Source organism: Peromyscus leucopus, chromosome 2, assembly GCF_004664715.2.
Source record: "Peromyscus leucopus breed LL Stock chromosome 2, UCI_PerLeu_2.1, whole genome shotgun sequence".
Taxonomy (NCBI): domain Eukaryota; kingdom Metazoa; phylum Chordata; class Mammalia; order Rodentia; family Cricetidae; genus Peromyscus; species Peromyscus leucopus.
In genome coordinates this window covers 16,211,190-16,238,239 of record NC_051064.1, presented here as the reverse complement: position 1 = coordinate 16,238,239, position 27,050 = coordinate 16,211,190, and the positions used below count along the sequence as shown (strand labels likewise).

The 27,050-nt window shown below is 37.4% G+C and overlaps 1 protein-coding gene across 1 annotated transcript in view; it reads right to left on the bottom strand.

The window, feature by feature from the left end:
* Lrrc69 (leucine rich repeat containing 69) overlaps positions 1-27,050 on the bottom strand; it is a 133,606-nt gene that overhangs the window by 50,053 nt on the left and 56,503 nt on the right. Inside the window, exons 6-7 of the mRNA XM_037202390.1 lie at positions 12,377-12,478; positions 7,574-7,753 (exon numbers count right to left, since the gene is read on the bottom strand). Coding sequence (XP_037058285.1) covers positions 7,574-7,753; positions 12,377-12,478 — 282 coding nt within the window. The remainder of the gene's footprint in view (positions 1-7,573; positions 7,754-12,376; positions 12,479-27,050) is intronic.

Sequence of the window (27,050 nt, the reverse complement as noted above, 5' to 3'; positions counted from 1 at the left end):
CTTAAGCTGAGTTCAATCTTTATTATTATATTAATTTTCCACATCCCAAACACAAACACTGTTCTAGGCCCTCAAAATTGGAAAAGGAACTTAATTGATATCTCCTCATAGAACTTTACCCCTTTACTTATAAGAATGTAACCATCCTGTCTTGTCTTTCTTAACCATTTACTGTATAATTCCATTATTATGCACTTACTATGCTAAGCAATATCTGCATAGCCTCTTGAATCCTCCACAGCCCTGAGAAACAGGAGCTGTTATTATTGTCTCTTTTTTAAAATTTTATTTATTTATTACACATACAGTGTTCTGCCTGCATATATGCCTGCAGGCCAGAAGAGGGCATTACAGATCTCATTACAGGTGATTGTGAGCCACTATGTGGTTGCTGGGAATTGAACTCAGGACCTCTGGAAGAGCAGCCAGTGCTCTTAACCATTGAGCCATCTCTCCAGCCCTATTATTATCTCTTAACAAATAATCTTAGTCTTAACGAGGAAATTAAGATGACAAAGACAATAAGCTTTGAGGCTCATCATCAAATCTAGATTGTGAGTTTCTGATATTCCTTGGAATACATGAATTTTTTATAACCAGGGTTCTACATTCCCAGCTGCTAATGGAGGATCTGGAATACTATAGTGAAAAATGAATTTGAGTGGAGAAATAAATGATGAGCAAAGGCTCTTCAATGTAAATGTCTTAAAGTCAACTGAAGGAATGAGGACTGGCTAGGTAGGACTAGGTAGTTCATCATGTTGAGCAAGGAATGACACACACAAGTCTCTTCCCCTGATCTCCAGTTGGAAGCTTTGAGAACTTGGCAAAGTTACCTAACTGTTTTAAGCTTAGGATTTCTCATCAGTATCCTGGGGTGTTTTAGACATTAACTGGTATTCCAGGTGACAGCAAAGAGTTGGCTGTGGTTATTTTTATTAGCTGGCAATTTCTCCAAGAAAGACTTGAAATGAAACTAGCAGTTCATCTGATGATTTTGCAAAGGAATCTGACCAAGTAAAAAATGAACATGGCAAGTTGTCCCAGGTGTTCTGAACACAGCCAGAGGAAAGCAGGCTGTCTTGGCAACTTTTGCTTAGTAATTTGGCAAGTTTTACTCTTTATAGTTCTTTGAACTGCAGTGATCCATTCCAGACGGACTGTGAACTCTTCCAAATAGGTTACAGACATGATCAGGCTGTTACTCCCATCTCAAGCAACAGGACACATTTCTATCCTCATTTTCCCAATTATGAGAGATACCTTTTTTCTCTTAGTGTCTAAAACATAAGGCTTCTTTGGGCTTTTAATTTTTTTTCTAGCAATTATTTCAATGTTCTTTTCTTGCCTACATAAGTTTGCACCAGGGTTAGGATATTTTCAGAATCTTAAGATTATCCATCATTGGTAGCAACACAGGCATATTTATCTCATTTGATTTAAATTCATTAATAATCAATAAAAAGGAATAAGAGAAACTAATATTCAAACCCAGGCTTTCTGGTTCAGTAAAATAAAATATGTAGAAGGCACTATGCTATGTACTTTCTCCATAATAGTAAATTTTGAATTCATTTGGTAGAATAGACAGCAAATATCAAGTAAATAAATAACTTCAAAATTTCTAAATGCCATGAAGACTCTAAAACATTCTAGTACAAACACTGACTTCACTGGACAAACTGCACTGAATGCTACCAATTCACAGAGTTTTGTAAGCATGGATAGTTTATAGGCATAGTAGAGCACAATAGAAATATAAATGGATTGAGGGTACTGTCCCTAAGTAAACATTTTCTTTTATTTGTTTTTGTACAAATGGATATACTTAGTATGAGTGCAATTTGTTCACAGATGGACCAAAAAGGAAAATATTATCCCATTTGCCCCAAATTACTCCCCAAAAAGTCTTTTTAACACCTTCTAGAAAATTTCTTGATGGCAGTAGTATGAATTTCTTAGAAACAATTTAGGTAAGGAAGATCTTCCTGAATATGTGTCTTCACACATTTGTGGTGTGAGAAATGTTATTTCTGAAGAAAGCAGTAACCATGTGTAACAATATCAAATATTTTCTAGTGTCAAAAACTGGCAAAAGATATGTGTGGTGGTTTGAATAAGAATGGGTCCCCATAGGTTCGTATATTTGACTGCTTAGTCCCCAGGGATTGGTACTATTTGAAAGGATTAGAAGGACTTGGAGATGTGGTCTTGTTGGAGGACATGTGTCACTGGGGGTGGGCTTTGAGGTTTCAAAAGCCCACGCCAACTCCAATGCTCGCTGCCTCCCTCCACCTGTGGATTAGGATGTATCTCTCAGCTACTGCTCCAGCACTCTCCTGCATGCTGCCATGTTCTCTGCCATAATGATAATGGACTAAATGTCTGAAACTGTAAGCCAGCTCTCTTAGTTAGGGTGTTATTGTGAAGAGACACTATGACCACAGCAACTCTTATAAAGGAAAACATGTAATGGAGATGGCAGCTTCCAGTTCAGAGGTTCGGTCCGTTATCATCATGGCAGAGAGCATGGAGGCATGCAGGCAGACATGGTGCTGGCCATTTTCTTTCAAACCACCACACAAGTCCCCAATTAAATGCTTTTTTCTCCATAAGAGTTGCCTTGGTCATGGTATCTCTTCAAAGCAATAGAACAGTGACTACAGGACAACATGAGAAAAATTTTAAGACATTCTCTACCACAAGTGTAGCTGATTTAGAGCTCTGACTCTAGCAATCTTGGTGGCCTTCTGCATCAACAAGTAGGCATGTCAATGTTATGCAATTGCCACTAACAGTGCTCTGGTTTCATGCTACAGGACTAGAAGTGACCAACTTAAAGTGGCACTTGACATACAGAACATCCCATATGGCCCAGGGGAAATCCAGGCTGTGCATCCTGGACATTAGCAGAGAACTATCAGGAACTTCCTCAAGGTAAGCACAAGTAAGTATATTTTAAATAACTACTTATTTTCTCAACAGGAAGTACTTTGCCATCTGTGGTTACCATAGATAAAGCTGTAGTTGATACAAAGGAAATGCAACTAACTATATTTGTTGTTTTTTTCAATTAGAATCTACTAATTTTTCAATTCTGAAAAGTGATACAATCTACCCAGAGAAGCCATTTTCTCATTTTTTTATTTTTTTAAATCAGTATCAAAATTGCTTTACACAACATGGAATTTTGTGTAAAGGCAAAAAATAAGAAATAAAGTCAATAAAATAGAATGCTAAAAACATACAACTCTAGCTAATGTTCTAGCATGCAAATGTTCACTAGCCTGTTTACTTGGTGTTACTTTTGAACTTTTTAAAATTGGGAGGTTGGTGGGAGGGAAAATGTAGTCCACAGTAAACTTAATCCTGAACAGCCCTTAAGCATGAACTTAGCAGAACCACATAAAGTTGCAATGACATCACCCATCAGGGAGAAATGTAAAGCTACGAGGTCACAATGACACGGATGAACACCCAATGTCAGACAGGCTTCCCTTGTTCTTGGGGAAGCCATGGCTTGACCTGGGTCCTGTGGGATTCAGCAACATGGCATCCTGTGTGCAAGAGCCTTTGTTCTACTTTTAACAGAATAAATTGGAATGCCCACAGCAATAGATTCTAAGACATACTTATAGAAACTGCAGTGTGCTCTAATTCAGGCTTCCTAAGGATTCTCTCAAGTTCCAGGATGAGGATATGTGAAACTATGAGTCATCATTTCTCTGAGAATTTACTCCTTCATTGTGGTTGCTAAAAGGTAGGTTATTAATTAATATATTTAACCAGTAATTTTGGACTCTTCACCAAGTGTAAGGTTCTTTCAGTAAAGACATGGACTATTGCCCTATGGTGTTATCATTGCCCCAGACAGGCAGGGCAGTCATGAAAATCAGCTGGGAAACTGTGAAAATGTGGATGTCCAGGTCCCTATCCCCACACAAAAATTCTAGGTATGAAGTGGGACAGATATACTTTCTTAAGGCTTACTGGGTAAATTCAGTGAGTAGCTGGTGAGTCAACCCATTGCAAACATTGCTAACAGTTTCAAGTCTGACAGCTTATTGACACAGGATCAGTTGAGTTGAATGACACCCTTAATCACCAGAAGTATGGAATTTGCAACCAGTCTCTGAAGATGTAAAAATGCTATTAGGAGTTTTATTTGTCTAACAAAATCTGTACTTCCTATGGATACAAAGACATACACACAAATACTCAAAGATTCTAGACTCCTCAGCACTCCTAACAGCCTGGAGAGGATTCAGGAGCTTTGTGTTCATGCTTCCTTATAGGAATGCCACAGTCACCCTGGCCAAACAGAACTGTATCAGCCCCAAAGAACTGTTTCTCCTGCAATCATCCCAATTTTAGGTAAAAATAAATAAAAATAAAGCACGATGTAATGATTTAAGTCAAAACACCGAAAGTCTTTCTATGTCTTCCTCCAGAGACATCTCAAATGTATCCATGTTTCTCTATAGTCACCACCACCATCATCATTTACCTGACCATTATCCCTCATCTGATTTTGACACAACAGCCACCTGGCTCATTGCCTTACTTCTTTGACTATCTCACATCCACTTTCCTTTCAGAAGTTACCTTTTAAAATACAAATCAGGATATGTCATTCTTTCCCTAAAAAGCCTAAATGGTGTCTCACCATTCACTACATAAAAATCAAACCCATTAACTAGGACTGTGTAATTCATCTCAATCCAATTCCTGATGAAATCAGCCTTGCCTAGCAATGAATAATGTACAGACTGAACTGTTTTTCCATCCCTCAAGTCATAAAGGAATTTCCATTCACCAAGTCTTAGCATGTATTCTCTATTTATCTAACCATTTCCTTCTTGTCATTTAACCATCAGTCAAAATAACCTTTCCCCAGTGAGGACTTCCCTCAATTCAGATTTCAAAACATGAGCTGTCATGGAATACTATTTTAACTATGTAAAAATGGGCTATGTTTGTTTATATGCTGTGGAATATCACTTTAACAATATAAAGATGTGTTTCACTTGTTTATGAGGCATTTGTTGAATGGTGTAAGGATTTGTTACATTTGTTTGTGCTGTATTTGTTTCACTGTAAAGATGTGTTGCATTTGTTTCACCTTGCCTGCCTAAGGCACCTGAAGTGGTGTAATAAAGAACTGAATGGCCAATAGCTAGACAAGAGAGGGATAGGCAGGGCTGGCAGTCAGAGAAAATAAGGAGAAATCTAGGTTCAAGAGAGAACAGATGGAGAGAAAACAGGAGAAAGAAAGTGAGACTCCCAGAGCCAACCAGCCAAGCAGCTGCTGGCCTGCTAGACAGAATAGGCCATACAAAGGAAAGAAAGGTTAAAAAAAAAGTGTGGATGAAGAGAAACAGATTAAAATAAGGCCGAGCATTCAGAACTAATAATACGTCTCCCTGTCATGGTTGGGAACTGGGTGACAAATTAAAAATAGAAGCCTGGTCCAATGAGCTTTCCTGTTGCTTTCATTTATGGAATTGTGGATTGAACTGCATCTCACTCAAATTTACATGAGTAAGCCTTTAGTGCCTCCAAAAGTGATCTTATTGGGATAAAAGTGTTTTCCAAGGTGATCGATTGAATATGAGGTCATAACTTCAGGTCTCAATCTGATTTGATGGTCATGCTCAAAGGGGAGATTTGGTTATAGATCCATGAAAAAGGAAGGCAACACCTAAGGATACAGGGAGTCAACTGTTGTCTTGGTTATTTTTATTGTTGCTACATTAAAACACCCAACAAAAGCAGCCTAAGGGAGAACAGGTTTACTTTGGATCAAAGGTCAAAAGTATAGTTCATCATGGTGTGGGGGCCACATCACATTGCACTCATTGTCAACCAGCAGAGAAGGGTAAGTGCTTGTCCTCATCTGCATTTTGATTTTGTATAGGACATCCCATGACACAAGCCCGGGAAATGATGATGCCCACCTTTCGAGTGTCTTCCAATTCAATTAATCCAGTCCAAAAAAAACCCCACAGGCATGGCCAGAGGCTAAAAAAATTCCTCGAGGGTGTGTCTGGAAGCTTATCTTCTGAGTAATCCCAGGTCCAAGTCGATAATTAAAACTATAGGCAATAGGAGTAGAGTACAACAGAATATGCCACAACCCACAAAAAGAAACCTGGTTCTGCCAGTAACTTGACATTGGAGCCCCTAGCTTCCAGAGCCACAAGACAATAAAATTCTGTTTAAATTACTCAGTAGTACTGTCACATAATCCCAATAAACTAAACTAATGTCTTACCCTTTTATATCATAATACATGATTTACAATTACATGTGTGTTCATTTCATTTGCTTTTTGTTTTACCCCTTTCACTAGATGGTCATCTATAGAAGAGCAGGGACTCCATCTGCCATCTATTGAACATGATCATTAAGTATTAGACTCTGCAGTCCCAGGAATGACCAACTGCTTACTAACACCAGACAAGACATTATAGTGTCAAGAACAAATTCTGGGTGGGCTAGAACAGATGTAGGCAAACTGAGGTTTCCCCAGGCACTGCCTGTTCCACATTCTGTTCTCATGACATATGAACTACAAATGCTATAATATTTTTAAGTGATTGAAAAAAATGTTCACAACCTGAGAACATTATGTGAAATTTAAACATTAGGTACTCATTTACATTTTGCCTACAGATGTCTTCCTGCTACAAAACAGTTACACAATGATGATACAGATACACTGCCTAACTCATTTGCCATTTGGTCATCTATAGTGAAAAAAGTCTTCTAAGCCTTGTGTAAAACTTGCTTCATGAGCTATGTGACCTGCCCAGTGACAACTGCCTCAGGTCACATGGTCCAGGAATGGAGTCATTTGAGGGGAATTCTGAGTGTTTATGAGAACATCCAACAAAACAAGAGTCTTGTGACCTCAGTTTCTTCAGAACACAGAATTGTTCTTGGAATGTGTTTTCCTGCTCCTACAAGGTGTAGCAGATATGAGTGAGTTTATTACAGATAATCATTATTGCTTGCTGCTTTTAAACAATTAAATGTTTAAACTATCCTTTATATGTCTGTATGGAAAAAACATGTTTTTGCCACAGCCACGTGCAGCTTGTCCTTGTGATTATATAGTGTTTGAACTCATGAGAACTTTACTCATGTGACCTTTCTTAATCCTCAGTATAAACTTGTCTGAGGCTATGAATAAAGTTGGCTATTGCATGAAACTAGTCCATCTTATTTATTGACTTCATTCTCTCAGGTCCCACAGCCTCTAGAGCAGTAATAATTAAGAATGGTAAGATTTCTAAAATTTCCACTGAAACTTAAAGTTGAACTAGTGGATTTTCAGCCTATGCATCCCAGATATGTGAGGCCATGCCCAGTATTTATGGAATTTGGATGTATGTAATGTGATAAAGACTTTAAATTCAAATGGAATAAGGAATAATAATTATAACACAGTTATCTGAATTTGTTTATCATAAATACTATCAAAGAAGTCTAAATTAGTCCAAATTTCATTAGTAAGGACAAAAATAGGAGCTCTTCTACTCATCATATTTGCACAAAGAGCACTTTTTACCTTTGATGGGGGAACAAACTGGACACATTCCAGCCATTCGGATAAAAAGGGTTTGCTGCACAATGCACATTTTTTTGCCTTGGAGAGTTTGTCTTTGGTCTCTGGATAAGATTCTATTGCATTCACAATCAAATCATTGTTTTCTTCTAACTGACAGAGGACAAATCTTGCTGCTATTTCCTAAATTAAAAAAAAAAATAGTTCTTCAAATTAATTCAAAATTCATATATTAATTCCTATTTCATTAGTTCAAAAATCATGTCTAATTCTTTATTGTTTATTAATCTAAGATCCTACATCATATATAGTGGCTTACATTGCATGTGGTTGCCACTGTAAAAAAATTTTTGTCTTTCACAAATATAGGAAAAGTGGGTACCTTCTACCATATTTATATCCCTTACATATAGGACTTCAAGTCATAATAAATTTGCATTATCTGTTTAGTAAAATTTGATGTCATTTTACTCAGGTTTTGTACCTTTCATTACAATAAGCAGGAACTACCCACGTATGCAAACTGGACTCAGAAAGATTCAGTCATATTCACCAGGATCTTAGTTCTTGGTATCTGAACTACAGCTCACAGCTCAGTTTACTCTGCATCCCTTAAGGAGCATTAGCACCCATGAGACAATCCCTACTTTCAATCTGTGTTAAACTTAGCCATGCTGAGATACAGAACACTGGCCTTTTCCCAACAAAATAATAAATAATAAAGTAATGAAGAAAAAGAAGTTGCCTTTCACCAGTACCATCAACATCATCACCTTAAAGTAAAACACAGAATATAATTTATACAGTTTAATCTTCACTGACCCAGTAAAGGAAACAAGCATTTGCCTAACTCCCCAAAAGCACCCACATCCAGTGTGCCAGCATGGCATAAACAATGCTTGTGTTTATATAGCATCGAAATCCAGGTTACACAAACACTGCTTGAAATTTAAAGAATGCATGGAGGCAGTTTATTTGGGACATATTTTCCTGCCCCAAATGAAGGGTTTCCTAATAGTCCATATCAGGCTCTGTTAGTCATTTATATACATATCAGTATGTATATAAAAATCTTCCCCTAATTCATACTCACTTAAGTCTTTAAAAACTTCAGTAACAAGGAATTCCTGTGAATTGCTATGGCCTGCTCCTTACTATGCCCATGTTTCCCAGTCCACAAGTGTCTTGGAAAACCACCATCACACAGCAAAGCACCTCAGGCATGTGTTCCTTGTGTGACTGATCCTTCACCAGCATGATCTTCTGAGTGGGGAAATGGCCATGGCCAAGAGAGGGACTAAATCTGATAGCACTAATTCTATCATGACTCCAACCGTCAGATGCTTACTGTCACCTTCTGTCTGCCTGCTTCCACAGAGCATAGTTTGTGATTCAAAATGAAATGCTCATTTTAAAGGGATGTCATTAGCTAATTAGACAAATCGAGTGGCTAGTTCTAGTATGCAGAAAGCACATAGACATGGATTCACTTTCCAAACAGAAACAGGAAAATTTTCTAGAATATACAGACCTATAAGTTATATGGATTACTTTTACCATTTATAATTTCTGGGCCCAAACATGTTTCTTGATTTCAATATATCCTTTGACAACTAATATATGTTATTATTTATATTCTCCTTGAAACCAAAATATAATTTGGAAGAATAATGTACATCATTAAAATGTAAAGTTCTTTTCTTGGAAATGTGAGTATACACAAAACAAGATACTGTTGACATGACCAATAGTGCAGGTTTTTTTTAGTTGGGTTTTTTTTTTTTTTCCTGAGACACGGTTTCTCTGTGTAGCCCAGTCATCCTGGAACTCACTCTGTAGACCAGGCTGGCCTCAAACTCAAAGATCCACCTGCCTTGGCCTCTCAAGTACTAGGATTAACGGTATGTACCACCACTGCCTGGCTAATAGTATCTTTTAGGACGCATCTTAGAGACATATTTTGTGAATTTTCTGAAATTATACTATTTAATTATGACATCATTATAGTGTTGTTTTAAGTCTAAGAAATATTTTAAAATAAATAAGTTGTTTATTTTGAATCACTCGTATGCTATTTTGTTAGAATATTTTATGTAGGTCATATGGTATTCCTATTTCTTTTTTTTTTTTTTTTTGGTTTTTCGAGACAGGGTTTCTCTGCGTAGCTTTGCGCCTTTCCTGGAGCTCACTTGGTAGCCCAGGCTGGCCTCGAACTCACAGAGATCCGCCTGGCTCTGCCTCCCGAGTGCTGGGATTAAAGGCGTGCGCCACCACCACCTGGCTGGTATTCCTATTTCTAATCCCCTATAAATTGAAAATAAATTCATGTGCATTTTAAATTTTCTTACATATGGTCATTTGAATTATAATATTATATATCCACAAAAGTATAAAAATTATAAAATTTAGAAAGAAATACGGATCCTTAGAATGAAGAGTAGACTTGGAAATGACTCTGTAATAAACTGCTACTGTGAATGCAGGAGGCAGAACACACAGCATCATGAACACACACAACATAAGCAAGGGTTCTGGGTCCATCATGTGCAGAGTTTTACATACTGGTCCAATAAGGTACTGACTGCATGGCCTTATTTGGACAAATTCTTAATTTACATGGTCCCAAATATCTCATATGTAAAATGAGTTTATAGAGCTGAGCTAACAGTAGCAAACCATTTGGCCTGCATCTGCTGATGCACTGAATTACCAGGATCAGATTCTAATTAATAAATTTCTGAGATGCAGAAGGTTCTTAAACTTTTTGTTGGCACTGCCAGCTGGGCTATATCCCCAACCCTCACTTTGCTTTTAATTTTAACATATCAAATTGGCTTAGAAGTCACTCGGTACCTCAGGCCTTGAACTTGTGGTGCTTCTGCCTCAGCCTTCCATGTGGTTAGAATTTCAGGCGTAAACAACCAAGTATATCTTTTAGAAAATCTCTACTAAGGCAGATAAAGCTTCAAAGCCCTATGGACCATTGAAAGCCAAAGGAATTTAATTGCCAATGTTAACCAAATGCCTACTCAAATGACTTTGAGTACAAATACACTGTCAGTTTGAGCCACCATTCTGAGAAAGATTCATAGAAGTACTTTCAAAATGGCCTAAATCATTTATATATTATAAGTAAAACTAATAATTTCTACTACATAATCTATTTTATATATCCTCCCATGCATATATTCATGATGAATATATACATAAAATTAACTCTGAGCTCCTGGACCTTACAATTTTAAAAATTAAAAGAAAGAAATGTTCCATTCCTCTTAAGCTACCACATCAGATTAACTATTCATCCAGCCTTCCCTACAATCTAGAATCTCATGTCCTCAATCCCAAAACAATCTGCTTACCTTTCTGCACCCTATCTCTTAACAACATTGCAGTATAGGGTCTTGAAGGCCAACTGTAGAAGATGGTATCAATACCCAAGCCCCAACATGAACGCTGCTATTGTGAACAAGTTAGTTAGCCTCTCTGGTTCTTAGTTTCTCTACCTATAAAAGGGGTATAATAAAGATACCTACCTCTTGATGGTAATCAAACAACTACTGTTTTCATAAGCATAGTACCTGTCCACAGAAACCTTAAACTAAGTATTTAGGATTATTACTCTGGTATGCTTGATGCAGTAGAAAAAAGAACAAGTTATAGAGGCTTAAATGAAATATGGCAGTTTTAAATGATTAATTTAATAAATTTAAGTTTCAAATACAATTTTCCCATATAAAAGCAGGAAATAAAGCTGTTTATGAAACAATCTCCAGAAATGAATTTGAAAAGAGCTGGTCTTCAAAGAAAGCAGTTCTTATCCCCTACAATTTTATTCATTGAGATAATATGGACATGAGAGAAATTTACTGTGAATATGGTCAGTTCAGCCTCATTTGTAAAAACAAAAATTAGTGAATATTAATGATCTAAATATCTAACAGTAAGAAAATAGTTAAAATATTATGATGTAATAGAGCAGCATATACCCATCTAAAAATAAATCTTAATGTTTTTAATCTGATTTAAAAAGACACTCACAATAATTGGAGTAAAAATCTGGGTCTCTAAGTAGCATATAGAGTACTAATTCACCTTAAATTTAAAATATATTCTAAATGCACAAGAGTCAGAGAGGAGGGTAGTAATGCTTCGCTAATTAGATTTCTGAGTTCTTTTCCCTAATTCTCATTGGCTCTTTCCTATTCTTATACATGCATCTATATTGCTTTCATGATAAGAAAACAATTTCAAAAGCATTATAACTAATTTCTATCTGAAGCACTCTTGTAAGTTCACCTTTAGATCCAAATGAATCTGGTAAATCAAAATTCATGATTGAGAATCACGCTAACTCTGGGAGGACCTGTGTTTTTTATCTTTCCTGGTAGTAAAGAGTCCTTCAGTGTGCGTCCGTAGTCCTTCTTTTGATATCATTAACTAGTTTCACCAAATTGGACACAATGAGCTCCAGATTATATCCATGCACTCATTTGCAAAGGAGACAAGTGAAAATGGAACAAAAGCAATAAAGAGCCCACTAGCAGCAAAAAGATATTTAGAAGGCTAACATAAAAATAAATTTCTCTTTTCTATTCATCCAACAAAAAATGTTCACTTCTCTGTGTTGAGTCAGTCTGAAAATTAGACAGATTACAATGAGTTCTGCAAGCGAGACAAAAATTACATGAAGCATTCACATTCTTAATGGACCAGTGTTACATATTTGCTGAATTGACAAGAATGCTTCACATCTTAAACCATGGATTTAATGTGAAGGTCCCTGGTTATGAGCTAAACCTTTACCCGTAGAGTCCAGATGTCTTTAGGTTGTCTAGCAGTAATTGGCCGCATCAGGAAGAGTGGATTTCCCTCACAGTAGAACTCCCTCAGCTTTAGATTCTGAAACTGGTAAAAAGAAAAGATCTTTATTGCAAACAAGACAATAGACTTTACTTCTAAAGATTGATCATAAAAATTTAGGATGTACATTCTATACTAGTATTTTTAAGGATAAGAGATATTCTACTTGTTAGGGACATTCAGAGTTTTAACGATGGTATGAACAGCCATGACCTTAGAAGACACTGGTCTTACCTCCCATACTGAATAGCTAAGGAAGCCTGTTTACAGTCACAGAGTCAGTAGCAGAATAAGGTTAACTAAGTCAAATTTTGGAAATTTGTAAGTATGTGTTAGAAACTAAGCATAATGAAAACAATTCTAAAACATGCCATACTGAAAATATCAGTGATTGCCTGAAAATCAATTCATGTTTAATGAACATGAGAGAAATATTGAAACCTCAAAATCTCTTCATAAACTACTATAAACAATAAAAATAAAAACAGATGGCTGTGGCTGTGGCTCAGTAGCACAGGATTGCCTAGTGTGTGCAAAATTCCAAGACTGAACAAAATAAAATAAAACAACATGAAGCAGTGGGAAAATGGACAGTTCACAGGGATACTTAATCTATGATGAAAATCCAAATCCTACTGGGATCTACCACTTAAACAGAAACTAACAAATACCACTGTGTCCATATTCTGCTTAGCATGCCTCTGCTGGAACCTATAAAGCTTCTGAGATAGCTGAAATCACCACGTGAGGAACTACTTCTCTGAGACTAAACTCTTAGGGGAAAAAAGACAGGAAAATACGAGCATATCTTAAGAGGTATCTAGTAAATGGAAAGGCAGAGGAATGTGGAAGAAGAGAGGAGGGAAGAGGAGGGAGTGGTGAGCCCAGAGAAAAGGAAAAGACATGAGTCGGGGAAGAGAGCCATGATTAACGATGTGTGTGATTCTAAAGCATAAACACTCCTACCACGGCCGATTCAATTCACTGACTGTAGAGTTGGAAAAACAGGAAAAAATGAAAATCAACTCTTGTGAGCCACAATAAGCTGGCCTAGTCACACCACAGCATTTCACGAAATTTATGGAAGGATGAGAGATTTCTGTCATTTCAGCCAAGGAGTTGAAAGATAGCAATGATTAGCCAAATTAAAAATAATTGATTTAAGACATATTTCTGGGGCATTATGTTACTAGATTTTGAAATTTACAGTAAAGCTTATATAACATGTATGAGATTTTAAATGAAGAACTCAAGGTCACTTTGTATCATACCTAATCCTAGCCACACAACAGACATTCCAACCTCTACTCAGTTTCAAAAATTTTCCATTTCAAAGGAGCTACCTTGATAGTTGGAGGCAATGTCAGTCAAAAGTCAGTGCTGAGTGTGAGAAAATGAGAAAGAGAGAATGTATTGGACCTGATTTTCTACACAACCGTTGTGTTTTATTTCTTACTGTCCTAATAAATGGCAATCCGTAATTGTACTTAAACTGTAGTTGCTGTTAAAGAGGGGCTCGGAGAAGTCTTCATATGCAAAGTGCTTGCCATATAAGCATGAGGAGCTGCGATTTGATTCTCAGCACTTGCACAGAAAAGCACGCATAGAAGTGTACATCTGTAATCTCAGAACAGGGCAAACAGAGATGAAAAAAGCCTTCAGCTCACAGATCAGTCGGTCTAGACTGAGTTCGGAAACTCCAGGTTTGTGAGAGATCCTCTTTTAAAAGATAAGGTAGAGAGCAATGAGAATACCCATTTCTGACCTCTGACTTTCACATGCACGAATACATACACATATAAATACACACATGCATAACATATACACATGTGAAGAAAACCTGATTCAAACACGAATATACATGTAAATATCACTAAAATATGTAAACATTTTACACTTAATTTACACAGTTCAGGGGCTATATACTTGCTTCAATCTTGTCACTGCCAATCAAAAGTGATAATAGGTTCTCCAATTAGTTGTCCTATGACATATAACAGATCGACCACTCACAGAGATCCTCCTGCCTCTGCCTTCTGAATGCTGGGACAAAAGGTGTGCACCACTAGGCCTGGCTAGAAAGAAGTTATTTTAGTACAAAGAAAATTTAATAGCATGTGCCTTATAGGAGGAAAGTTTTATTAACCTGGAGTCATACAATCTCTCAATGTACGTTAAGTATTCTTCAAAATAAACTCCCTTAGAGCCTCTTTATTTATAATTATTAAGTGTCTTCGGCCATGCTTCTTCAGAGAACTAAATCTTAGGCTACCACAGTTACTCCACTAGGAAAATACGGATTTTCACATTTTAATAAGAAGGTTTGAGGCCTGGGGAGATGGCCCTGTAGATAAGAGCATGTATTTTGCAAGAAACCTGAGTTCAGCTCCCAGCATCGATGTCAGGCAGCTCACCACTGCATTAAACTTGAGCCCTGGGATCTGAGAGCCTCTTCTGCACTAGGAGGGCACCTGGACTCACATGTACATTTCCACACATATATACACATACTTTAAAAAAAAAAAAAAAAGTAAACAGAAGAAATGTGGTGGCTGCGGGGAATGGCTCTATCTGTAAAGTGCCCACCACGCAGGCGTGGGAACCCAACTTTGGATCTGCAGCCAGGCTGACGGTATGCATCTCTAAACCCAGTGCTCAGAAACAGAGATAGGCATCTCAAGCTCACTGGCCAGCCAGCCTAGATTAGTGAGCTCTGGGTTCAGTAAGAGACCCTGTCTCAAAAAAAATAAGGTGAGAGAGATTAAGGAAGAAACCCACTCTGCTGGGTACCAGCTCCTTGCTGTCGAAATGAGCAAGTTCATGAAACCCAGGAAAGTGGTGCTGGTCATGGCTAGACGCTACTCCAGACACAAAGCTGTCATTGTGAAGAACATTGATGATGGCACCTCAGACCACCCTTATAGCGTCATATTTGGCTCTCTTCAGCCTACTTCTCCAAAGTAACCTGGTGAGCACTCCTAATACTGAAGCTTTTGGAGATTTCACAGCAGCTCTGTCTTATTTGTTATGACTAAAAGTTGTATGTTCTAACTTAAATATGCACCATCTGTCTAAGACTAAAACATCACCTATCTGTGTTCCCCCAGCCTTCACTACATGTCCTTGCCCTATGTATAAATCAGTCCTATAAAGGGCAGGAACAATTACTGTTGAAAACTTTGACTTTAAGAATTGTGTCTTAAATAACTACCTATTTGCAAGCTCTAAAGCCAGTACCAAATACAAAGTAATTACTGATTACATGGTAATTTATTACTGATATTCAGTAAACAGCCGATAAATAAACAAACATCAGAGAAATACAGCTCTACCCAGGCTTTCAAGATTTGCCAAGTCCTTCCCCAGACTTGGTAAATTAATACCAGGATTCACACACACACAGCCACATGCCGCAGCAACACTATGAATGGTCACCACGTCCTACTGTCACTTCCGACCAGCCTGAAGTCACTGGGGGCTCAGCAAGGGGAGAGTGCAGAAACAGTCTCAGTGGAAATGGGAGAAAAGAAAGCTGAAGTTTCACACACATTCAAAGATAGAAGTGATAAGTAATCTACGGTAAATTAATATGTACTCTTCAGACCATCTCAAAGCTCATGGGGCCATCTTGTAATAAAAATTGGATTTCTAAATAGACCCAGTTTAGAGAAGGATAAAATTTTAGTACAGGAACTATGACATCCAAAAATTAGACCCAAAGAACAATTCTTTTTTAAAGAATGAGTAAGATTTAGCAGCCAATGGGAAACAAACACAGAATGATACACCTGATATATATAATCAAAATTGTGGGGTGATTTGGCAGAAGACATCATTTGTACATAAGAATCCCTACAAAAAAATCTATGCTAGAAATTTCTCTCACACACTCTCCATAACTAGTAGAGGAGAAAATGACTAGCAGAGAGTAATATAAAGTCTTAATTCTTCATATCTGCCAAATACATACTACAAGAGAGGATTCTGAGAAGGAATAAAGGGAGGAGGCTAAGAGCCAAGCCTGGCAGAAAGGAGATATCTGGACTTGCAGGTTATAAACACACAGAGAGATCAGGGAGAAGCCTTTTTTGAGACCAGAGAGTTGCTGCTCAAAGTGCCTAAGCTCAGTTCCTCCCTGGCCTTCAATATCCTGGGCCTTGAAAGGCTCATAGTAATTTAACGTTGATTGTTTATCAATTCTATCTTTGAGTCCATGTGAAACCTCAGACTCTCCATGGTATTTTCAGCAATCTCTCTAAACATCACTGTAGCAATAACTGACATCGAAGGGCTTGTTTGCATCGCTCCCAGTCCCCATCACATGCCTACTTTAGACCTCACTTTTGAACTACCTGAGAACTAATAGCTCTTCTCCCTCTCTGTCCTATGCACTCACAAAGATACTCAGATCACCACTCCTTACTCAGAACTATCTAGCAGCCATTCATGTCACCTGAAATCACTCAGGATGGCTTTCTGTCTGTTCCTATGTGGGCCCTCAGCCCTCATGTTCTGTGCTTGCTTTTACTCTTGCCTTAATTCTCTCTCCCTCCACTCAGAAGTATTTCCCTCTTCTTGTGATACTTTGACCCCAACGTTATTCACTCCCTTAAGATAAGAACATATGGAATAAGGTCTTAGTGCTTTGCAAGAAGTCTCTTTTTGTCCCCAAGTGGGAAAACAAAACAAGATCTCACTAATATGGCAAAGAACAAAGGCATCTTCTCCTATGGGTGCTAATCAAGGAAAATTATTCAAGAGATAGAGCAGCTGAAAGAGTAATGCATTGTAAGAACTTAAAGGATTGTCAACATGGAAAGAACAAAACTGAGAGACTCCACTGCCATACTGAAAAAAAAAAAAAAAAAAAAAGATTAGGGAATCTCTTTGAAAAAAGTTAAGTATCAGGAAAAAGCCTGAAAGTTCTTACTTCGAAAGAACAGCTCTTCCTGGAGGTCATCCAAAAGAAACACTGGGAATGAGAACAGATGTTTGAGTAAAATGTACATCTCAGATTTCAAAAGCATCTTCTATATTAACATAGTATGGTAGCTTGCATCGTGTATCCAAATCTTCCAACTCTCTGCCTTTTACTTCATCTGCCTTGAAAACCTAAGCCTGGGTCATCCAGGCTGTCAGCCTTCCCTGTCCCTAACACAACTAAACAGGTGTCCTTTGCAGAGCTGTCCCTCAGAGCACACAGATTCTCCATAAATTCATCATCGCCACCCTGCAGGTGCCCATAGTGGTCTCTGGAAAGCTGACTGCAGCTAACACGCCTTAAACAACACTGACTTTAATGACTCCTGATTCTTTTCCCAACTATGACATAGTTCTCCCCAGAGCCGTGTTCACTTGCCCCTTCATCTTCACCCAGGCTAACTTCATCCACACTTAGAACTGTCTCATGGAAATGACTGTGGCTCTACATCTTACAGCCAACTGTGCACTCAAACAGTCGTTAGGGATGCATCAATTCACCAGTCCCAGATAGAAAACACAGCCTTTTGAGTGTTGGTCTTCTTATGATGCTGTCTTCACTCATGGGAATCTCACATCACGAGTTACATCACTATGGTAATTTAAATGAGATACCCCTATAAGTCTCGGGTATCTGAATATTTGATAACCAGTTGGTAGCTATTTGAGGAGAATAAAGAGGTGTGGCCTTGCTTGAGGAAGTATGTTGCTGAGGGTGGGCTTTAAGGTTTCAAAAGACATTTCAAGTAGGCTCTCTGCTATTCCAGTTATCTATCTGCCTGCCTACTGCCATGTTCCCTTAACATGATGTTGATGGACTCTTACCCCTCTCAAACTGGAAGCCCTAAATAAACTCTTCCTTCTGTAAGTTGCTATGGTCATGGTATTTTGTCACAGTAATAGAAAAGTAAATAATACAATCAGCATTTCCAACTTATTAAACAGTTACTAAATGTGGCAGGTCTTTCTACCCCTACTGTGTCACATTAGAACAAGGTATCATTGCTTTCTGGATTCATTAAAGTCTTCAAAAATTCCACCTCATATGCCTCCTGACTCCATCTAGTGTATCTGCCACAAGGAAGAAGGAAATTTTTTATGAAGTACAAATCTATTACATCTCCTCCTTCTTAAGACCCTTTGAGATTTCTGTTGTCCTAGAGGTAAAAATAAAAAATAAAAAAATACCCAACATACCATGCAGACTTTGCCACAGCTTCATCCCATCCAGAACACTGAATTCCATTTAGTGCCAGAGTATGCCCAGTCCTCCCAGCCTAGAAGGCCTTGCCCCGGGCTGTTTCCTCTGTCTAGAACTCCTCTTTCCCTTCCCCTAATCTTCAGTCTCAGTTTGTGTCACCACTTCTAGGAAGCCTTACCCAACCTGTTTAGTCAGCCCCTGACAGACCCGTGTCTTTGTCTGGGAATACACTGGTTTCGGTTTATAGGATCGTGATATTAGTTGTTTGGTTAATATCTGTTGCATTGCCACATTGTGGCTTAGAGGGAGCAGAGACTCAGGCTGCTTCTTTTCCAGTGCATGACTTGACATATAATGTAAAATGTGTGAATTAAAGAAGGGAGACTTGAGAGTCAATTGTCTTGTTTGAATTCCAGTTCCATACTTAGTACCTAGGAGAACTTGTGCTGTTTATCAATAGATAAATAAAATAATAAATAATAAATAATTAAGGAATTAATTAAATTAATAAATAAATTAATAAAAATAAATAAATATTAAAATAATAGGCTGCTTGTATGGTAAGTGTGATTATTAGGTAATATAATCTATGCAAAGCACTTAGAACAATTTCTGTGACAGAATAAATAAGCATAGTAAGGTAGTTAGCAAACATTTTAACCATTAGGTTGACAGAGAGAGATTCAGGACAGTCAACAAAACTATACAGAGAAACCTTGTCAAACAAAAATTTCAGCATGTATTATCTATTTTACATTCGTATTATAATCAAATGTAGTACATATTTATACTAAATATCAATACTCCTTAAAACTTATACAAAATCCAAGCTAATAAATTTAATGATGCTCACAAAAGGCTCTTTAATGACATAAAAGTTAAGCTATAATATTCAATAAGGGGAGCAGTATGCAAAACTAATTTTAAAGGATCTATTTTAAAGGTATCTCATAAACATTAAAGCATAGATGTGTTAAAATGTTCATCATAATAATGCGGTTTTGTAGTCATTTGGTATTTGTGTTGTGGTTTTGGGTTATCTGAGGACTGAACTCAGGACCAGACACATAATAGGCAAGAACCCTCCCACTGAGTTGTATCCTCAGCCCCATAGTTCCTTACATGATTTTACATTGTCCTACATTTTCCAAACTTTTCAATGCATTACTTTTATAATCAAAAGAAATACTTCCTTCTTCTTTTTCATGTTAGAAAGTAGACCAAAAATGAGCCTGTTGGTATGAAAAAATAAACTTCCTCTGTAAACACCAACTCTCATTTTTTGTTTTGTTTTGTTAAATTTTGGTTTTGGTTTTTGGGTTTTGATGAGGGGGTTGTTTGTTTGCTTTTTTTTTTTTTTTTTTTTATAAAAAGCCATCAGTATTTTTAAGTTAAAACTGGAGAGTAAAGCAAGATTCCTATTCAAGGCCTCCACTAACTTTCTATAAAGTCTATATTCTGCCTTTCACAAGCTAATTGTATTTTTTTTAATTTCCCTTCAGGACTGTCACAGCTAATTTGACACGTGGTTCCACTCACTGACTTCTTTCTTCTACTGATCTCCCTATAGTAGTCCTCTCTCTATTCAGTCTTTGCATTATCTAGGCACATACTGTCTCTACGTGCCCTGTTAGAGTGAGGCAACCCTTTAACCTCTACATGATAAAACAGCCATATTTGATATGTATTGTCTTTCTCTCTGTAACTGTTCTGACCTACACAGCTAAAGCAACATACCCACCTTATCACCTAGTTTACACGTCTATTATGTCACCTTCACCTGTGACTGTGTCTCTGGCATGTACACATACCACAGACTATGATGAAATGTCTCTGTAGTTATTCTAGAAAAGGGACTTAAGTAGTAAGAGAGGGAGAGAGACACCACTTCAACTCTGTCTTCTTTGGTACTAATTGTTTATATTCTACTTTTGAAAAGCTTCATTCTGTACATAATTTGATCAGTGATGACACTTTAGTGATATACTTTGTTACTACAAACTTCTTTTTTTCTAATTCATCCAAAAAGCCTAGAAATTGTTTTTCTCCAGCTGTGCAATCAAAAATTGCTTAGTCTTCCATCTTAACTCATTCTATTCAGCACTTGAATCACCATAAAAATGCCTCATAACAATTATATTCTGATAGTATACCACAAGATTTTGAAAATATTTCTTTGCCTACTTCCTAGTGAGTTTATTTCATTCATAACTTGGCGGCCAACTGTTCGGTTTCAAGTGTTTTCCTCAGGGGTATTTTCCATTCTTTTCTTTCCTTGTCCTCCTGCTTTTTACACAAAGATCTTAAAAATATCGTTTTTTTCTCTTTTCCTCTTTTTTCCCTTCATCATTTCTGCGGTATCATCCTCCAATATAAAACTCTTTGGTCTCTCTGACTATTAAAGCATCAGCACAAAGCATCTACCAGCTATGGACATTCTTACTTTTGCTAAACTCCTACTTCTAAACATCATATATTCTCCCACTTCTTACTGTTCTCCCTTTCCTTCACTTCCCATTTGTGTTTGCTCTGTCAGTCTATAAAGCTCACAAAACAAGTGAGAACACACTCTGTGCTGTGAGTGTGATGTGGGGAGTGTGTGTGGAATATCCACTCTTTCCTATCCCTACTTTAAGAGATTCTAATCTAGGAGCTTCTAATCTTCCTCCCTTCACTAAGTGCTGGATGTGACTTGCTTCTAATGAATAAAATATCGCACCAGCAACATGGACAACTTCAGATATTAAGCCATTGCACTTCCTCCTAGGCTTCTCATTCTTAGATCACTTACTCTGAAGGAAGCCAACTGCCATGAAGTGAGGACATTTAGGCAGTACTCGTGGTAACAGACTTAGGTTTTGTGCCAAAAACCTTGAGAGTGCACCATCTTGAAAACAGATCCTCTAGCCCCTGGCAAGCCTTGAGATGACTGCAGTCCAGATGACTTGATTCCAACTTAAAAACACACAGCTGACTCCTCTCAACTTTGTAATCAACAGACCTTGGGTGAAATACTCCACATGTGCAGCTGTAAGCAGCTACATCTTCTGGCACATCATCTCACAGTTATAAATAACTAATAGAGAGAGCATCTTTTTACTAAGCAAATTAACAAACATAATTCCCAACATCTACGAAGACTAGGGCTCTAAGTTTAAAAAAAAAAAAATTGTAAAGTAGAATGACATTGAAGACTGAGTTCTGCCTTCCACAGCTTGATGCCGAGTCAAACCTAACACAGTGTGTAGCTCTGGAACTTTACTGAACACATGGCATTATAATGTCCCAAATTACATTTTAATGTTACCTCATCATCCCTAGCAATTAGGGAAATGTAAATTGAAACAACTTTGAGATTTCATCTCACCACAGTCAGAATGGAAAAGATCAACAGAACAACTGGCAACAAACGCTGGTGAGGTTCTAGGGAAAGAGGAGCCCTCGTTCACTGTTGGTAGAATGAATTGGTGCAGCCACTCTGGAAATCAGTATGGAGAATCTTCAAAAACATAAAAATAAATCTAACCAATACCTAGGTATACCACCCAAGAATTTGGCATCCTACTCCATAGATATTTATCCACAATATTCACTGATGTCCTATTCACAATAGCCAAGAAATGAAAACAATCTAGATGCCCTTCAATAGAGGAATAGATACTAAAAATGTGGTACATATACACAATAGAGTACTACTGATCAGTAAATAAAAATTAAATTATAAAATTTGCAGGTAAATGGATGGATCTAGAAAAGATTATATTAAGTAGGATAGCCCAGTCCCAGAAAGATAAACACTGCATGTCCTCTCTCATATAAAATTCCTAGCTCCAAATCTTCAGATGTGAGTTTATAGCATAGAGTAAGAACAGAAAACAGGAAAACATGTGGGGTGCTTGAAAGGGAAATAACAGGATAGAAGCAATATGGAAACCCAGAGAGAGAGCTTCCACTGGAGAGGAGAAGGATGAGGGACAAACAACACCCTTGGCCTGACCATAGACTTACAAAAACCCCAGTATTAGACATGAAAAACTTCCTTTCAAGTAGTTGATCAGAATAGTCCAAGTGGCTTCCAAAACAAAATAGACTACTGATGCAGCCCTCAGTTGCCTCTTAGAGGCTGAAGACAAGCCCCTGTTGCTGAAGATACAGCACACTTAGGACACAGGTCGCAGATGAGTCAAGCTTTATCTAACCTAAAAACCTCTTTCCTACTGTCTAGCTTCCATGGTACTAGATATAGTATTACAAGCTTCCAGGGGAAGGAAACAAAAGTCCTTCACAGCTGCAATACCTATGACGCCAAACAACGACTGTAAGGTGCATTAAGTGGCATTCGAATGCTGGCGGGAACCAACAGCTGTCTAATTGAACTTAAGGTCCACTCAACAGGAGGGAAATCATGCCTGGTACAGAAAGCTGGCAAACTTACTTGGGGCTAGTGATATCGTGATCCTTAGAAAAGAGTCTCCGACCACTAGTTTGCTAGACCAACATAATCCCTTACTACATTCTAAATCTTATCTGTCTACCCACAGATAAGTGTATCTACCATCTCTCATCAAAGAAGTTTTTCTTTACAACAAATGGAGATCATCACAGAAAACCACAGCTGGACACAATGCTGAGATCAACGGATCCAGCCCCAGTAGATACACCAACATCACAGCTCCCGCCATCTGTGGCTCAAGGAATATTACAGAAGAGGGGACAGAAGGAAAAGCCAGAATACCAGGAAGTCAGCTGTGAAACAGTCTCTCCTAGAAATGGCTGCATGAACAAGACTGGAAAAATAGGCAACAGCAATGGGCATGTTAACATAAAAGGGGGAAATGGTGTGGATTCTCACCCCTAACCAAAGAACACAAGCAGCTATCAACTGCTGGAAGAGTGAGAATTAGCCTCTCCAAGGACTGAACCCCTTATTAGTTACCCAATACAAAGTGTCCAGCCCTGAACCTATCTATACACATACAAACAACTGAAACAAACTCAACGGGCTGTGTTCACATATTTGTGCATACATTTGCCTCTGTGTGTGTGTGTGTGTGTGTGTGTGTGTGTGTGTGTGTGTGTGTGTGTTTAACAATAGTAATCAAAGAAAATAGTTATCAGTTTGGTAGTGGGTGACACATAGGAGGGATTGACGGGTGGAAAGGGAAGAAGAAAAGTGATGTAATTCTATTTTAATTAAAATGTATAAAAGAATAAAGTTTATAATTTTTTATTTTAAAATTCAATTTAAAAAATTCTAATTATTATAACTCCAAATATAGAAGAAGTTTAAGCATAAGATGTATTCAAAACATATTGGCCAAAAAATAGTTACCAAAATATATTATTTATCAATAATAGTAACAGTAATGTCTAGAGGCAAAAAAAATCAAAGCAGATGACAAGTTGTATACCGAAGGAAGTGTGCTTGCTAGACAAAGGAGAGAACGAAGGTAGAGAAGAGCGTAATGATTCAATGCACACACTGTGAGCAGTGAAGCACTGTGCTTTGGGACAGTATCTTGGAGTGAAGCAGGCCTGGGTTCTAACCCTAGATTTCCTGATCCTCAAGGAAAACATGACTAGATTCTATTTACAGGTGCTGGATATGAGTCACAAAAGCTCTATGTTTATATGGAAAACATATAATCTGAATCTTAAAACAAGTGAAGAAAAAATATCCCAGGGAATGAAAATTGTGATCTTATAGATATCTGAAATTGTAGTTATCTCTGAAATTGTAGTTATCTCTAACCCCAGAGATTGCATCTCAGAACTACTTCTGGAATGGCCTTGGCTCCTAGCAGTTAGAAAATTTCCTAATTTCTCAATTAAGAAAATATCTACTGAGGTATTTGGTTCTGTATTAACCTTATATAATGTGAAGTGGCTTAACTATCCAATCTCAAATGTCTGAAAACATTAACTCACAAGTTTTCTAAATGTTCCATAAAATGTAAAAGTGACGTCTGAAGATATTGTTGGTAAACATTTTTTCAGGGATTGATGTTATCTCTACTAAGAATATCTAAATATTGAGCACCCACCCCAGTCCCAGTCTTATCATGCAAATGGCAGAGAAACAAAAGGCTAGTTCTCTACTTACCAAAATATTTGCCTCAATTTTATAGACAGATGGCCCATGACTTAACAATAGTTCAAATGAAGATTTTTTCAATGTGTAATGGTATAAAAGCACACAATAGCCATTCTGTTTTTCATTTTTAGTACAATAGTAAATCAATTATATGATATATTTTAAATTATAAAACAGGTTTTGTGATATATAAATTGACCATTTGTAGGCTTAAATTCGTGTTTTGAATATATCTCTGATAGGCTATTTAAAGATATAATGTTTGGTAGTTTGGGATAATAAATGTAGTTTTGACTTCTGCTACTTGGTCCCACGGTGAGTTGATCATGATGTAACCCCATTGTAAGTTGAGCAACATGTGTGTTAACTCTGTAGTCAGCAAAATCAGAAACATTTTCCTTTTGTTGCACCAACCTTAATTTTTGTCCTTCTATTAGACGGAAAGCCATCTAAGTTAGAGAGAACAAAAATAATCCAGACAGAGCAAGTCAGTGGCTGCCAAGGCTGTTAAATTTAAGTGGCCTGGGGAAAGGAGGGGTCAATGGTTTCTTGTGACCTTTCAGCTTGCAAACAGAAATAAAATAGGTCCCTAGCCCTGAACTCTTTTAAAGCCATTTTACTCCTCCAGCATTACACTTCCTCACTTTTTTGTTAGATCACAGAAACATAATGACGTCATGAAACAATGAAGGGGGATGGGAAACAGAAAAACCTTTCATGTTAGAAGATGACAAACCCTGCAGTGTTTGCAAATAGGTGGCAATTCAAAGAGAAAGCAACACAGATTTTTAACCTGTGGTTCTTCTGGTAGAAACTACAAACCATTTAATTCTCACTTTAATTTCTCCTCATTCCTTTATATTCTGATTCTGTAGAGAAAATTTAAATATCCCAGCTGGATTGTTGATAACTTAAGTACTGGACCAAGCAATGTTTCATAAGCACGACTAACACGTCTATGCACAACCATAATAGCACTGACATCAAGAACTATGCTTGCTTACTAAATTAAAATGAATTGAACACAATAAGTTTAAATAATTTAAGTAATTGTCTTGAGACAACTCTTATTAAGTGTATCTCAATAAGTATTGTTGGTTCCTGCCATACTTGTGCCAATTAACTTTGAAAAGTCAATAGAGTATTTATCAGAGATCCTCTCTAAGAAGCAAGCACAATGGAAGAGAAGAATAATTTTGATGGTTAGATCTTAATACACCAACTTTGTCACAAATAATTTAATAGAATACCAAAATAGTTTTCTAGAAACTTGCTAATGCCTATCTATTTTATAACTCTTAAATGAACTGGTGTTCATATAGTATATATCCATCCTCATATGGTACATAAACATGTAGTGTTCCTATATATATATATATACATGATACACATACTAGCCATTCACAACTGTCATCTGGTGTCTATGACACTAGAAAGTTCTTTCTTGATTAAAGGATATTATATATGTAAATAAAATATTTCAGATCTGATGATGCCACTCCCCAAAATACCTGACAAACATTTAATAAAATGACCATGTACTTAACACGAATAAGCACACATAAACAAGTTAAAAGGACAATATAATATTGCAAGTATATTTAACTTTATTTAGTGTAATGGCTAATTTTCTATGATGATTTGATTGGGCTTTGGGGTACTTTAGTTTGTTTAAACATTATTTCAGGGTGGGGACAATGTTTGCATTTTAAATTATGAGGACTAAGGTTGTTTCTTGATGGAACTGGAATTTGAGTTGGAGAATTGAGTGGAGCAGATTGCCCCAACCAATGCCAGTGTAGATGGGCATCATTTAATCCACTGAAGGCAAAACTGTGGTGATATTGTGTTCCCCAAAATATTGTGCACCTTAATAAGCTTATCTGGGGTCAGAGAACAGAACAGCCACTAGATATAGAGGCCAGAAAATGGTGGCACACACACCTTTAATCCTATCACTTGGGAGGCAGAGATTCATCTGGATCTCTGTGAGTTAAAGCCACACTGGAAACAGCCAGGCATGGTGGTTCATGCCTTTAATCCCAGGAAGTGAGTCTTTAATCCCAGGAAGTGATGACAGGAAACAGAAAGGTATATAAGGCGTGAGGACCAGGAACTAGAGCCTGGTTAAGCTTTTAGGCTTTTGAGCAGCAGTTCAGCTGAGATCTATTTGGATGAGGACTCAGAGGCATCCAAACTGAGGAAATCAGCTGAGGAATTGGCAAGGTGAGGTAGCTGTGGTTTGTTCTGCTTCTCTGATCTTCCAGCATTCACCCAATAACTGGCTCCTGGGTTTGTTTTTATTAATAAGATCTTTTAAGATTCATGCTACACGAAACAGA